The 11,939-nt window shown below is 49.5% G+C and overlaps 6 protein-coding genes; 1 reads left to right on the top strand and 5 right to left on the bottom strand.

Annotated features, from left to right (window-relative positions):
- Nucleotides 1–535: 535 nt before the first annotated feature.
- FFUJ_12199 (related to cation diffusion facilitator 10) lies at nucleotides 536–1,900 on the bottom strand (the record flags this gene model as incomplete). The annotated part of the gene is made up of 1 exon (XM_023581776.1): nucleotides 536–1,900. The coding sequence occupies one exon, from the start codon at nucleotides 1,898–1,900 to the stop codon at nucleotides 536–538; it is 1,365 nt and encodes a 454-aa protein (XP_023434421.1).
- Nucleotides 1,901–3,097: 1,197 nt separating this feature from the next.
- On the bottom strand, nucleotides 3,098–4,053 carry FFUJ_12200 (related to YJU3 Serine protease, localizes to lipid particles; the record flags this gene model as incomplete). XM_023581777.1 has 2 exons in its annotated part: nucleotides 3,098–3,931; nucleotides 3,988–4,053. 2 exons carry the CDS (start codon nucleotides 4,051–4,053, stop codon nucleotides 3,098–3,100), a joined length of 900 nt encoding a protein of 299 aa, XP_023434422.1.
- Nucleotides 4,054–4,932: 879 nt separating this feature from the next.
- Nucleotides 4,933–7,329, bottom strand: FFUJ_12201 (probable multidrug resistance protein 2; the record flags this gene model as incomplete). The annotated part of the gene is made up of 1 exon (XM_023581778.1): nucleotides 4,933–7,329. One exon carries the CDS (start codon nucleotides 7,327–7,329, stop codon nucleotides 4,933–4,935), a length of 2,397 nt encoding a protein of 798 aa, XP_023435130.1.
- A 795-nt stretch (nucleotides 7,330–8,124) lies between these two features.
- FFUJ_12202 (related to RTT103 Regulator of Ty1 Transposition) lies at nucleotides 8,125–9,488 on the bottom strand (the record flags this gene model as incomplete). XM_023581779.1 has 4 exons in its annotated part: nucleotides 8,125–8,951; nucleotides 9,001–9,201; nucleotides 9,250–9,341; nucleotides 9,391–9,488. 4 exons carry the CDS (start codon nucleotides 9,486–9,488, stop codon nucleotides 8,125–8,127), a joined length of 1,218 nt encoding a protein of 405 aa, XP_023434423.1.
- Nucleotides 9,489–10,165: 677 nt separating this feature from the next.
- FFUJ_12203 (related to clathrin light chain) lies at nucleotides 10,166–10,986 on the top strand (the record flags this gene model as incomplete). XM_023581780.1 has 3 exons in its annotated part: nucleotides 10,166–10,208; nucleotides 10,261–10,475; nucleotides 10,528–10,986. 3 exons carry the CDS (start codon nucleotides 10,166–10,168, stop codon nucleotides 10,984–10,986), a joined length of 717 nt encoding a protein of 238 aa, XP_023434424.1.
- A 323-nt stretch (nucleotides 10,987–11,309) lies between these two features.
- On the bottom strand, nucleotides 11,310–11,775 carry FFUJ_12204 (uncharacterized protein; the record flags this gene model as incomplete). XM_023581781.1 has 4 exons in its annotated part: nucleotides 11,310–11,368; nucleotides 11,433–11,493; nucleotides 11,553–11,637; nucleotides 11,771–11,775. The coding sequence occupies 4 exons, from the start codon at nucleotides 11,773–11,775 to the stop codon at nucleotides 11,310–11,312; spliced, it is 210 nt and encodes a 69-aa protein (XP_023435183.1).
- Nucleotides 11,776–11,939: the final 164 nt, after the last annotated feature.

Genomic DNA, 11,939 nt, shown 5'->3' on the forward strand with positions numbered 1-11,939 from the left:
GTGTGCCACTCGGACATGGCGCACCGAGACAATCTGTAAGATCGGGACAAAGACACGCGAGACGAGTAGAAACCGTTCATGCCAGTTTGTCTCACTTCACTTCATATCTCAAATTTGACATATAGAAATTACTAGAGAAAAAAAAGTGCCCCTTGTGTGTTCCCAGATCTTAGCGCCTCTGAAATGCCGGCATCTGCATTAGCTCGCCTCGACCTAGTTTAATCGTGCTATCAGCTTGATTTATATGCATCACACGCTCTCGCCTGCATAGTCCACGTGAGCCACTGTTGCATTATGAGGCTTTGCTTCTACCCCAAGAACCAACTAAGATATGATTTGCACCATCGCTCCCTGCTTCCCGTTGGGTCTCGTCATCACGCCTTCAGCCCCCTACGAACAAATGTCCTTTAATCGTGTACCCAAGTACGGCATTTAACTCAGTTGTCTCACTACATAAACTCCAAACTCCTCCCCAGCCACTCAGGATGCCTTTCGTGGCCCAGAACTCCTCTGGAAACACATTCTGTAGTTAGACCTACATATTCTTCTTAAATGCATGTTCTGGTTTGTGTGTCGTCTCGTAATCAATGTGGACATATGCTCGCTCAATGTCTGGCAGATCCTCCAGCTTGATCTGCAGCGCCTCTGCTATATCATGGCTTTCTTGAAGTGTTTGTGTCGGATCCATGACAATGTCCACTTCGGCGATCAGGCGAGGACCCGAGTGATACACGCGCACGGTATCGATGCCAACAACTGCGTCATCATGTGTAACACATACATACGTGATGAGCTGCTGCGTTTCGACAGATGCAGTAACTCCGACGATGAGCAGAAATTCTCCAAAGGCGGTGTGTAGCCAGATGCATGAGATGAGGACAGACAGAATGATAGCGCCCATAGGGTCAATCCACCATTTCAGTTTCGCGCCACCACATGAAGTCAATATACCAAAGCCATTGATAAAAAGATCGTTGCGGTGGTCCTGCCATAGAATGTTGATCTGGCTGTACTTGTCCTTGAGTGCCCAGCAGTAGAGAAAGAGTACGAACTTGGTGGCGAAAGCACAGCAGACAGACATAACAGCAGCAATTTTGAATTCCTTCTCTTGGACTCCCCTAGATAGTTCTTGGCAAGCAAAAGCAATGATAATGAGTGAGACAGCGATCATGAGAAAGCAGAAGACAATGTTGCCTACAGTCTCGAGACGAGCTTTACCAGCAGGAAAACGCCTAGAATCGACATGGCGAATGGCTCGAGCCGACAAAATGAGGGTGAGGTTACTAAGAGGGTCGAATACGGAGTCGGCCATGGTGGTAAAGAGAGAAAGAGATTTTGAAGAGATGGCAGCGTAGAGCTGAACTCCTGACAAGGCAACATTGGCCGCGAAAGAGCCCCAGACAGCAATGCGAAACTTGAGTTGGTCTTCGCCATGCTGGTCGCGGGCTTCGTCACGATGTTCCTCAACAGACTTGAGCATGCGATCAATGGCAGCATTTTGGTTCTTGTAGAAGCCCTGCAGCTTGCGAGCCTTTGCCTTAGGGCCCATCTTGCTGGGAACAGATCTACGGCCAGGGAGGCTATCGCGCTTCCGTGAAGTGTTGGCCTTGATCTGTTCCAGATCAGACTCGGTCTTGTACCCGCGGGAGAGGCCATATGGATCATGATCAAGGCAGCTGGTCTGTCGGCGACCAGTGGCGGTGAGTTGACTCTCGACATCAGTCATATGAGATACGTTCCTAGCGATAGTCTCATTCTCGTCAGCCATCGCAGGCTCGAAAGCTGTACTCGAGCCATTGCGGGTGGTCGAATGTCGTGAACTGCTGCGGGCACGGTCGAGAGAGCGTAGGTGAACAGCCTGTGGATGATGGACGACGTGGTTGTTGTTATCAGGTGTCATGATGCACAACTAATGAAGATAGTGATAGAGTGCGACAGCTCGGCTGACCAGTCTCTTGATGAATTATATCAGGGAATCGAGTAAGCAATATCGATGCCTGTGATAATGCAAGATAGCTGTTCTGATGGGTAAGCAATCAATGCAGATGGGAGAGCAAGAAAGGAACCTCAGGCGGCGGTGATCTCCAGAGTCACATCAATAGTAAAGAGTCAGCTACACATGAGATCGAGTGATCGCCGGGAAGATCAAGAAAGGATCAAGTCACTCGTCCAGTCTTGCATCAGTGACTGAATAGTTTGAGTTAATGATATCAGTATGGATATGTAAATAGAAGCATAGTGAAAGGATTGATAAGTTGCGGTGGGAGTCAACTGTTGAACTAGTCATCTTCCCACGTGGACTCACACCAAAAGAGTAGGAACATAGAGGAAACGTCTTTGATTGTCCTTCCTCTGTTGGTGGATTGCCATTTCAAGGACGCTGATAGGTACCTTAGGGGACGGGAGTGTATCCATTCCACCCTCTACAGCACATGAGTCTGTTGGCTACAATGGTCAGCGCCCTGGGCTATCAGAAGGCCAACTGGAGTTAGTGTGAGTCGAGTTCCCCGCGCGAGCCGAAATAGCCCAACGGAGCATCGTTTCCGGGTCATTCAATGTGCGAGGTTCCGAGGCCGTGGGGATCGTTTCACAAGACGGTTGAAGGCAGACGTTGAAATCGAGTGCGGGAGACGTTGAATTATAGTTCAGATACGGCCCCAACGCCTAGGAAACGGCCGGAGCTGGCTTCGGGGTTCCGTGGCTTCTAACCTCTAAGAGCATCTGTTTCTCGGGCGTCTACGGAGCTGGGATACGGAACAAGGGTCCGCTTTGACCCGCCGACACATGCATCTCCATTGAGGAATTGATGCCAAGACTGCAGAAGCTGAAGTTATTGATCAATCAAGTCAATCTATTGGCTTTGGTTTGCGAGCTATAGCCGCATTTACCCTGTCAAAAGACAAGTGGTCGGGTGATGATGTGCAGCCAGCTAAAGCATAGCATGACTTATAATACTAACAGCTAACATACTCCGTAGTCTCGCTATCTGGAAAAAGCTGGAAACAGTTGCGCAATATCGAGTGATACTGGCCATCTCGAAAACAACAGAGCTTGAAACCAGTGATGCTCGCACATCCACAGATCCTCTATAACTACTCTATAGCTTGGCCTCGATCGGTTTCTGGTCTTGGCTGCTCCTCTCCAAGATCCAGTCAGTGATATCTTTGGCATATTCCCCCTGGCACAGGTCGACATGTAGCGCATGATAACCTCCCACGTACGTCTTGATGGTCTTGTCCTCAATATCTTGTTTCTGTGCGAAATCTATGGCCGCTTGATAGCTGCACGCTTTATCATGGTCGCCATGGCCAAGCCAAAGCGACCTGACCTCTTTACCCAGCCTCACGGAACCTGACTGAAGAGCTCCTGTGCGATCTAGGAGCGAGGCCAACCCTTCGAGCGTCCCTGTGTCGTGGCACAGAGGATCTTCTTTGAAACCCTTGGCTACCTCTTGCCTTCGCGTCAAGTTGGCAACATCGAGTACGTGTTTGAGCTGAAACTTGGGAAGGATTTTACCGGCTAGCCGCCCTGCAAAGACCTTGAGCGAACTTGGGACTTCCTCGGGGGCGAATCCGATGAATGGTGCCTCGAGCAGCCAGCCGCGCACTTGGCTCACGAGTTTGGCATATTGAGGGTCAGCAGCAAGTGTGATGACCTCGCCGCCGCCCATAGAGTGGCCCAGAACAAAGACCGGGACATCCGAAGGCAATTTGCTCTCAATGAAAGTGGCGATATCTGCAATGACGCGTGATGTTGGGCCTGTATTCCCCTTGTCGGAGGGCTGCTTCACGCTTCGGCCCCAACCTCTTTGATCGAAGCCGAATACTTGTATGCCATGCGAGGCTACGATTCGATATACGTCATTGTACCAATCGACATGATCGCTGAAGCCATGGACATGCACCAAATTTGCTTTGATGGGACCTTCGGGCTGTTGACGCATCAGCCTCTGCTTACTTATTAAGGCTGACCACCTCTGATACTCACAGTCCAGGTCTTGGTATGCAAGCTGGCATCTGCCAGCTCGAAAGTTCCCTCGGTCTCGGTCGACATTGCGCTTAAGAGAGACGGATGCTTAACGACTCCAAGGGCAGGATATTAGTGAGCAACAAGGAACTTGGTCGTTGTAGGTTTCGACTCAGATGTCAAAATGTTATTTTTTTGTACTAACAAGATTTATTTAAGAGGTCAGTCAGGACCTTGCTGAGATGGTCATGCTTTTTGGTTGAGCCAGACTGGGTCACATGTGACAAACCCGTTACCGAGCGAGAGCTTATTAACGTCTAGTTGGTCTTATTGGTCTCTATTCCCTAACCTCAACGAGGCTTGGTTGGCGCGACAAGGACAATCTGGCTTCGTTTTTACTTCTATAGCTGCTCGATTGTGGAAATTGCCTGTATTTTTTTTTTTTCGCGCTGATTTCGGTTTAGTGACTCGAATTCGCAACAGTTCTACGATGCATCCATCAGTCTACACGAGTTCAGACAGGTTCTTGTTTTGAAAAGTATACATGAATTTTGGATTTAAATATGCGAGCGTAATGATTGGTATATGCCTAAGGTATGGAGTTGACCCGAGGCAATACACATCGGCTAGAATAGAGATGGCCTTCTTATTCTTGTACGCTACAAAGTTGATAAACACGAGATTCTTTTCTTTATACGGCTGTCCATACCCCTACCCCTATCCACCCGTATTTTCCATTTTTGGGGATTAAATAACCAGACCAGACCGACGCCAATGAAATAAGATACATGTCGAGTGGAGTTCTCTTTGTAGCTGCTGATAGGACAATTGCCTGTCATAGAGACTCAGACATAGATATCGGGATATATAGTGTACATGATTCGTCTAATCTTTCGCCTTACTGTGTCCCCTGACCGTATTACATCTTCTGGGGAAGTTTGCCTGCTCTATGCCATCCGACCGAATTCAAGAACGCTTCTCCTCATTCTTTGCGTCCCTGCTCTCTTCTTCGTGCTCAAGATTCTCCTCCTCATCGTCCCTTTCTAGGTCATCCTCGAGCTCCTCGGCCTCTGTTATATGTGCCCGGGAAGCAGTCGAGCCACCATCCTTGGAAACCTCACCGCCGCTCATCTGCCACTCCATGAGCTTGCTAAATGCGCTATCCTTATCAGAGGCGAGCTGCTTGTAGCTGCCGATCTCGGCGACTTTACCCTCGCTGTTGAGAACGATGATTTGGTCTGATCTTTTGATAGTAGAGAGACGATGGGCGATAGAAATAGTGGTGTTGCGGCCACGTAGGAGGCCAGCCAAAGCCTCATTGACAAGAGTCTCGGACTCAGCATCTAGCGCCGATGTAGCCTCGTCGAGAATCAGGATATCAGGATCTTTAAGAAGAGCTCGTGCGATGGCGATTCTCTGCTTTTGACCCCCAGAGAGCTGAGAGCCTCGAGCACCAACCTGGGTTTCTAAACCGTCAGGCAGATCGCTGATGAAGTTGCAGTTGGCTCGTCGAGCAGCAGAAATGATATCGAAACGGCTGGCCTGAGGCTTTCCATAGGCAATGTTCTCGGCGATAGTTCCAGAGAAGAGAACAGGTTCTTGAGAAACCATACCTATCCTCCTTCGTAGAGACTTGACGTTCATTCCAGAAATGTCCTGGCCATTGATGGTGATAGTTCCCGACGTAGGATTGTAGAATCTCAATAGTAAAGATGCTACTGTTGATTTGCCACCTCCTGAAGGGCCAACGACACAGACATTGCTGCCTGAAGGAATTTCGAAGTCCAGTCCGTTAAAGATTTTGACAGCAGGTCGAGTAGGATAAGCGAAGCTGACATCTGTGAACTTGATGGGGCCCTGTGCTGATTTGACTCGAACACCGACTGTTTGTGGAATTCCTGGTTTGCGATCCTGGAGCTCGAAGAGTCGGCTCGCGGCACCAACTCCTTTCATAAGCTCTGAGTAGAAACCTGACAAACCAAACAAGCTTGAACCTGCGAAAGCTGTGTACATCATGAATGAGGTGAGATCTCCAAGTGACATGGCCCCGCTGCGTACGAAGCCACCTCCAACGACGAGCATCGCGAGAATGGTCATGTTACCAGCCCAACCGGTCGAAGCAAAGAAGGTGGCAGCAATAAGCGACTCTTTCTTGCCAAGAGCAAAAATCTTCCGAATTTGATTGTTGTAGCGACCTATTTCCTGCACTTCACCGACAAACGCTTGACTGGTCTTGACGTTACCAAGTCGTTCCTCGGCGATCTTGGTCAGAGTACCCAAGTTCTTCTGAATCGACCTGCTGACATTTCGAATAGCGCGACCGTAGATGAAGGCTCCGACTGCGATAGGAGGAAACATAAGCAGCAAAAGACCAGTCAATTTGGGGCTTGTCCAGACCATGATAGCAAAACCTGCACCTCCACTAAAGAGGGCGCGAAGACCATCACTGAGATTCTGCGTCACAGACTTGCCAACAATAACTGTATCGGAACTGAGCCGTGAAATAAGATCCCCCACTCGGTTTGCATCGAAAAACTCAGCATCCTGGACATAAGTACGCCGATAAAGCTGAGATCGAAGTCTTGCGACAACGCGCTCGCCGACAATTCGGAGAAGGACGACTCGACCAAAGTTGGCCATAGCTCCAATAGTCAAGACAGTACCCAAACCAAAGAAGAACTGGTTCATCGTCAAGCCAAAAAGACGGACATCCTCAGATTCGCCCTTGGTAGCAAGATCCAAAATTCGGCCAACAGAAAAGGGAATCAACATGGTGACACTAGAAGAGATTACCAGAAAGACAAAAGCGATACCGAGCCAGCGGATTTCGGGGCGAGCAATCTTGATCAGTCGCACAATTTCATCCGTACCAGCCTTACCAGCCTGTTTTCCCTCCTTGGAGAGCTTAGCAGCCAGATTGACCTGCGCTGCCCGAGCAGCCTTTTCACTCTTGGTAAACTCTTGCTTGTGCTCATCTTGGGCGATAGCTCGATTGGCTTCAAGTTCGACAGGCTTCTTGGCGCCTTCTTCGACCTTGGTCTGTATTTCCTGGGATAGACGAGGTGCCGTCGAGAACTGTCGCAAGGCGTGCGAAACGTGACCAAACTGGGAGGGTCGACTGTGCGCGAGGGAAAGCTGATTACGAGGTAGAGAATTATTTGCCGGTGACCGAAATGTAGCGATTGAGAACGGAGGCAGAGCGGCTTGACGGGTGCTGGAAGCGTGGAAAAGCCTCGACTGGAGGGATAGAGCCTCAGACTTGTAGAACGAAGCTCCTAATTGACACCGCGATGTAGCCAGAGACACTTGCGAGGGCTCGGCGAGGCGTGGGAGCAGCACACGGCGTGCTACTCCCGAGACCATGATGACGGTAGGGAAGGAATTGATCAGACGCCCACTCAGCGTAGCATATTCAGGAGCGGCACTATTATCGCTCGAGGAAAAGAAGGGGGCTCGAGCCGTGAGGGAGCAGTAGTGAAGCAGTTGACAGAGGCGTTGACATTGACAAAAGGAATCAAAGTTGTCGAGGTTGTGATGCCGTCATTGTCGTAGCGGCATTTCTCAGCTTCCGAGTTGCGACAGCCCTGTCAAGTCCAGTCCGGCCCAGTCCAGCCCAGGCGAGTCAATGGATCCGTTGCTCAAAAAATTTGGGTGGGACCCTTGCGTTAAGATGGTGTGCATGCTGTGCTGTGTGCAGCATCCCTCGGTCGGATCTACGCGAATACGGCCTCAATTGATCCGAACTGAACCGAATGCTCTCGGATCCAACATGAGCGCCATGACGAATTCTAACTGCGTCTAGAAAGGTTGCATAATCACGCAGGCCGAAAGAGAAGCACTTCAGTTATTTAGGTTCGTTATAGCAATTCTTATATGGCCGACAAACATCTGTTGCATAATGGTTAGCAGATTGGACGCTTCTGAATACCACAAGACTGCGACCAGTATTGCTCGACTAATTCCCTCACTATCTACTTAACAAGACGAAATAATTCACTATACTTAATAATACACTAGACTAGTATTGTATGTGCCGATCGTTCCTGGCAATCTATTAGTCCAACCTGAACTGAACTGTTTGCAAGAACATAACACATTAGCAAGCCCCAAACTGACAAGCCAAATAACCCCTCAACTTGTTGATAACATATGACCCGGTTACGATTGAGGCTGTTCCTTCAGCATTTCAGCAACGTCAGCATCGATACCATCATCTCCACCTAGATCAGGAAATTCTTCAGTGTCGACACGGCGGCGCTTATTCGACCCATTGGTTGAGATTGGCAATGACTGATACGAGGGTACTTCTTCTTCTTCTTTGTCTTGAGAAGTAGTAGTAGCAGCAGCAGGAACAGGGTCAGGAGATATAGAAGGAGCTGCAACAGGCTCTCCCTCTGGTGTCAATGCCTCAGGGGTGGGTGCTTCGAATGGTTCAAATGCCGGTGGAGTCAATGCCTCAATCTCTGGTCTATCTGGCTCTGGGGGCGTAACTGAAGAGTCTCCTTGTCCTGGAGAACCATTGCTGTCCGCCGGGCCCAGTGCTCTCATGATGCCAACCTCAACTTGGTGCTTCTTGTCTTCGATTTCAGCCTTTCGGGATGTCAGCTGAGCCGCAGCGGACCTCTCGTCCTCCAATGCAGCACGGTTAGCATTGAGGAGTGATTCCAGACCGGAAACAAGGCCTTCTCTTGCTTTTACACACTCAGCAACCGCACTCTCAGCGTTGGCCAACGTTTTGAGGAGGCCATTCAACCGAGCTGCATAAACTGGAGCAGAGGGAACAGGTGTAGATGGGTCAGTTTGCTTCTCATACTCTTGGTCTGCTGATGTGATCGTGGCCTTGAGAGGAGTGCTCAATTTGTTTACTTTCTGGTGAGCAGTGACCAGAGGTGCAAATTCAGATGGAATAGAAGTGGCAGTGCTAGTACTACCGAATGGAGAGCCGCCAAACCCGGGCTTGGACATACCCCGGGACTTGTCGAGATCTGAATGAAAGGTCAGTCACCAGCTGTTTGAACCTGTGCAGGTACTCACCTCCAATCCGGGCGTCGATTGCGGATTGAATTGGCGCTTCAAAGATCGAGCGATCTCTCCAAACGTCTATAACGCGTTTCAATTTCGCCTGCAGCTCTGCGGGTGCTCCCTTATAAGCGACGGAAACAGCCTCAGCAATCACCGGCGCGAAGGCGATAATAAAGTCATCCTTGTGTCGGATTTTAGACTGCTGGGCCACCTCTGAATCTGTAATCAGTAAAGCCCATCACAGCTGACAGACAAACATACCGTTGGCGAGATAAATCAAACTTAATCGTTTTGTGCTGGAAGAGTCTTTGAGGCGCTGCATCCACAGCTGTACAGTCCTCTCAGCATGGCGCCTGAAATTGTCAACCATATCTCTTGAGATGCATGAAGGATAAACCGTACCTATGGAACATGATCCATTGTGCAGCTGTCGCGATGCTATCATGGCTTTCGTTCAGTGACGAGAGTCGCGCCAACACAGAGTCATCGTTGTAAGCCATCTTGGTAGCAACGGTGCCTTCGTTAGGAGAAACAAACAAAGAAAAGCGAATTTCAAGAGCGAATGCAAGCGCAGGATTATGGACCAGATGTCGCGACAATTATTTAGAAGCTGGTTTGTAGCTGTTACCGTAGTATCACTGTGGAAACGACGCCTACTACAGCTACCTGCAGGAATAATGTTCGTAGTCTGCTAACTTGTTTCCGCACAAATAACACAAACACGGATCCTTGTACGATCCAGTTCGCCTGTAGATAAAGTTGCGAAAACGAGAATGATACGTAACTCGAATGTGTGATGGACTGAAATGTTTTCTTTGGTAAAATAAGGAGAGTTTATAGACCAAGAGCTAGGTTGGCCAGAAGAAACATCCGATAAAGTGGAAATAGCTTCTAAGTGCATATTTACATGGCCTTAGTGCATGCATTTGACCCACTCCATCAAGCTCATGCTGTTGTGTGTCTTTCACCGCCCGGCAGAATCCACCTCATCAGCTAGGATAGCCTACTACTTGGCAGTAACTGAATAGGAGGACCATACATTCTAACAGCGTAAACTGATAATCCTCGCATCTGAACGAGACCTTTCCATATTTCCCCCGTCTTCATCCGATAGAATTTACGCACCTTTCGATATCCACACACTCAGTATTGATCTTTAATTATCTGCGCTTCCAAAATGGCCGACCGTTTCCCTTCACTCGAGGACTTCGATTCTGGGGGTAAGTGCATCAACACAAGAAATGCGCGGACCCAACACTGATGTATTTCTAGCGCAAACCGATATCAAGGACCCTACTGCCGAGCCCTCAACCGATGATTTCCTCGCCCGCGAGAAGGCCCTTCTGGGAGATGATGCGGACCAGTTCGCGACCAACGATGACGCTGCTGCCTTCGCTAGTAACGATGATGACCTTCTCGGCGGCGCTGGTAATAACGAGCAGTCCACTTTCGAATCCCAGTTCCCTGACCTGACTAACCCTGAGGCTGTGAGTTGTTTGCCTAGACACTCTGAATTGAGGAGCTGACTTCAACAAACAGGGTACTGGTGTCTCCGGTGGAACCGCCATTACAGGAGGACCTTCCGTGAGCTACAACTCCGGGTATCAGGCTTTCGCCGAGGAAGAGGAAGAGCCCGAGGTCGTCAAGGAGTGGCGGGAGCGCCGTGATAACCAGATTGCCAAACGCGCTGAACAATTTGCTGCACAGCGAGAAGAGACCATCAAGGAGGCACAGCAGAACATCGATGACTTCTACGAGAACTACAACAACAAGAAGGAGAAGGGCATCGCGCAAACACGAAAGGAAGCCGAAGAGTTCTTGGCAAGCCGAGAGGACACCGTCTCTGGTGGCACCAGCTGGGACCGAATCGCCAAGTTGGTGGATGTCAGCGGTAAGGGCGCCAAGGGAGGTGCCTCTGGATCTGGCAAGGAGCGATTCCGAGAGTTGCTAGTCAGCCTACGAAAGGACGAAAAGGCGCCTGGCGCTACAGGCTATTAGAACAAGCCTGGTTGGATTTTGACTCAACTATCCGTGGATAGAGAGTCGCAGGTCTGCTGCAGTGCGCGCTAGACGCTGCTTTTTGAGGCATGCAACTTTCTTGAGTTCTTCATGTAATTCTAAATTTCTGGGAGTCCTGGTTTAATGGCAATGACGTGTGAATAGCGGACGCGGTTTGACAAGAGATATCGGCCTCCAAAATGCATATGAACGACTGTAACGATCTCACATTGGGTTTATCTCCGTCTATTGACTCAATTTACTAATCACGTTGGCCTTCCATAGCAAGCAAGTTGTGTCACCCACCATGCGAATCCCACTGCTTAGTTTCCGAAGTAAGAGTTGTAGCCAAGGACCTTGCGACCGGCACCGTAGAAGGAAGCTGTACCTGTCAGTATGCAAGCCCAAATTGACCTCCGTCCGATCAAAAACCGCGATTTACTTACCACCGAGGGTACCCCAGAGAAGGATGAGGTAGGGAGTCATGAGGATGCGGCTGCGAGGGCCCTGTCATGTCGGTCAGCTGGATAAATAAAAGACAGGTTAAACCATCAATTTGGTCGTACAATCTTCCAAAGACGGGTGTGGTTCTTGTAAGCGTTCTGGTAGAATCGCTGGTTCTGGGGAACGGGGTTCTTGGCGTTGACGAGACTGGATGGGCGTCAGTGACAGGTTCTCGTATGATGTTATATCTTGCAATGTCTGGAGCTCGGGATGAGCCATTGACGTCGGGGAAAGTGGTCAAGGCTATCGCGAGAATCGTTCATGACTCAACTGTACGTACGGCATTTTGAATTCGGTTAATGAGAGTTCTGGGAAGCTTCGAAGGTTGATTTCGTGTGGGGGTGGTTGAGTTGGTGAACGGAGGATGTCGAAGTTCGGGTAAAGAAATGAGGCCATAAGTTGATTGGGAGCCGGGTAAGAGTATGACTCAGCAGAGCTCTTGACGTTTC

The sequence above is a fragment of the Fusarium fujikuroi genome, chromosome FFUJ_chr08 (assembly GCF_900079805.1).
Source record: "Fusarium fujikuroi IMI 58289 draft genome, chromosome FFUJ_chr08".
Classification (NCBI taxonomy): domain Eukaryota; kingdom Fungi; phylum Ascomycota; class Sordariomycetes; order Hypocreales; family Nectriaceae; genus Fusarium; species Fusarium fujikuroi.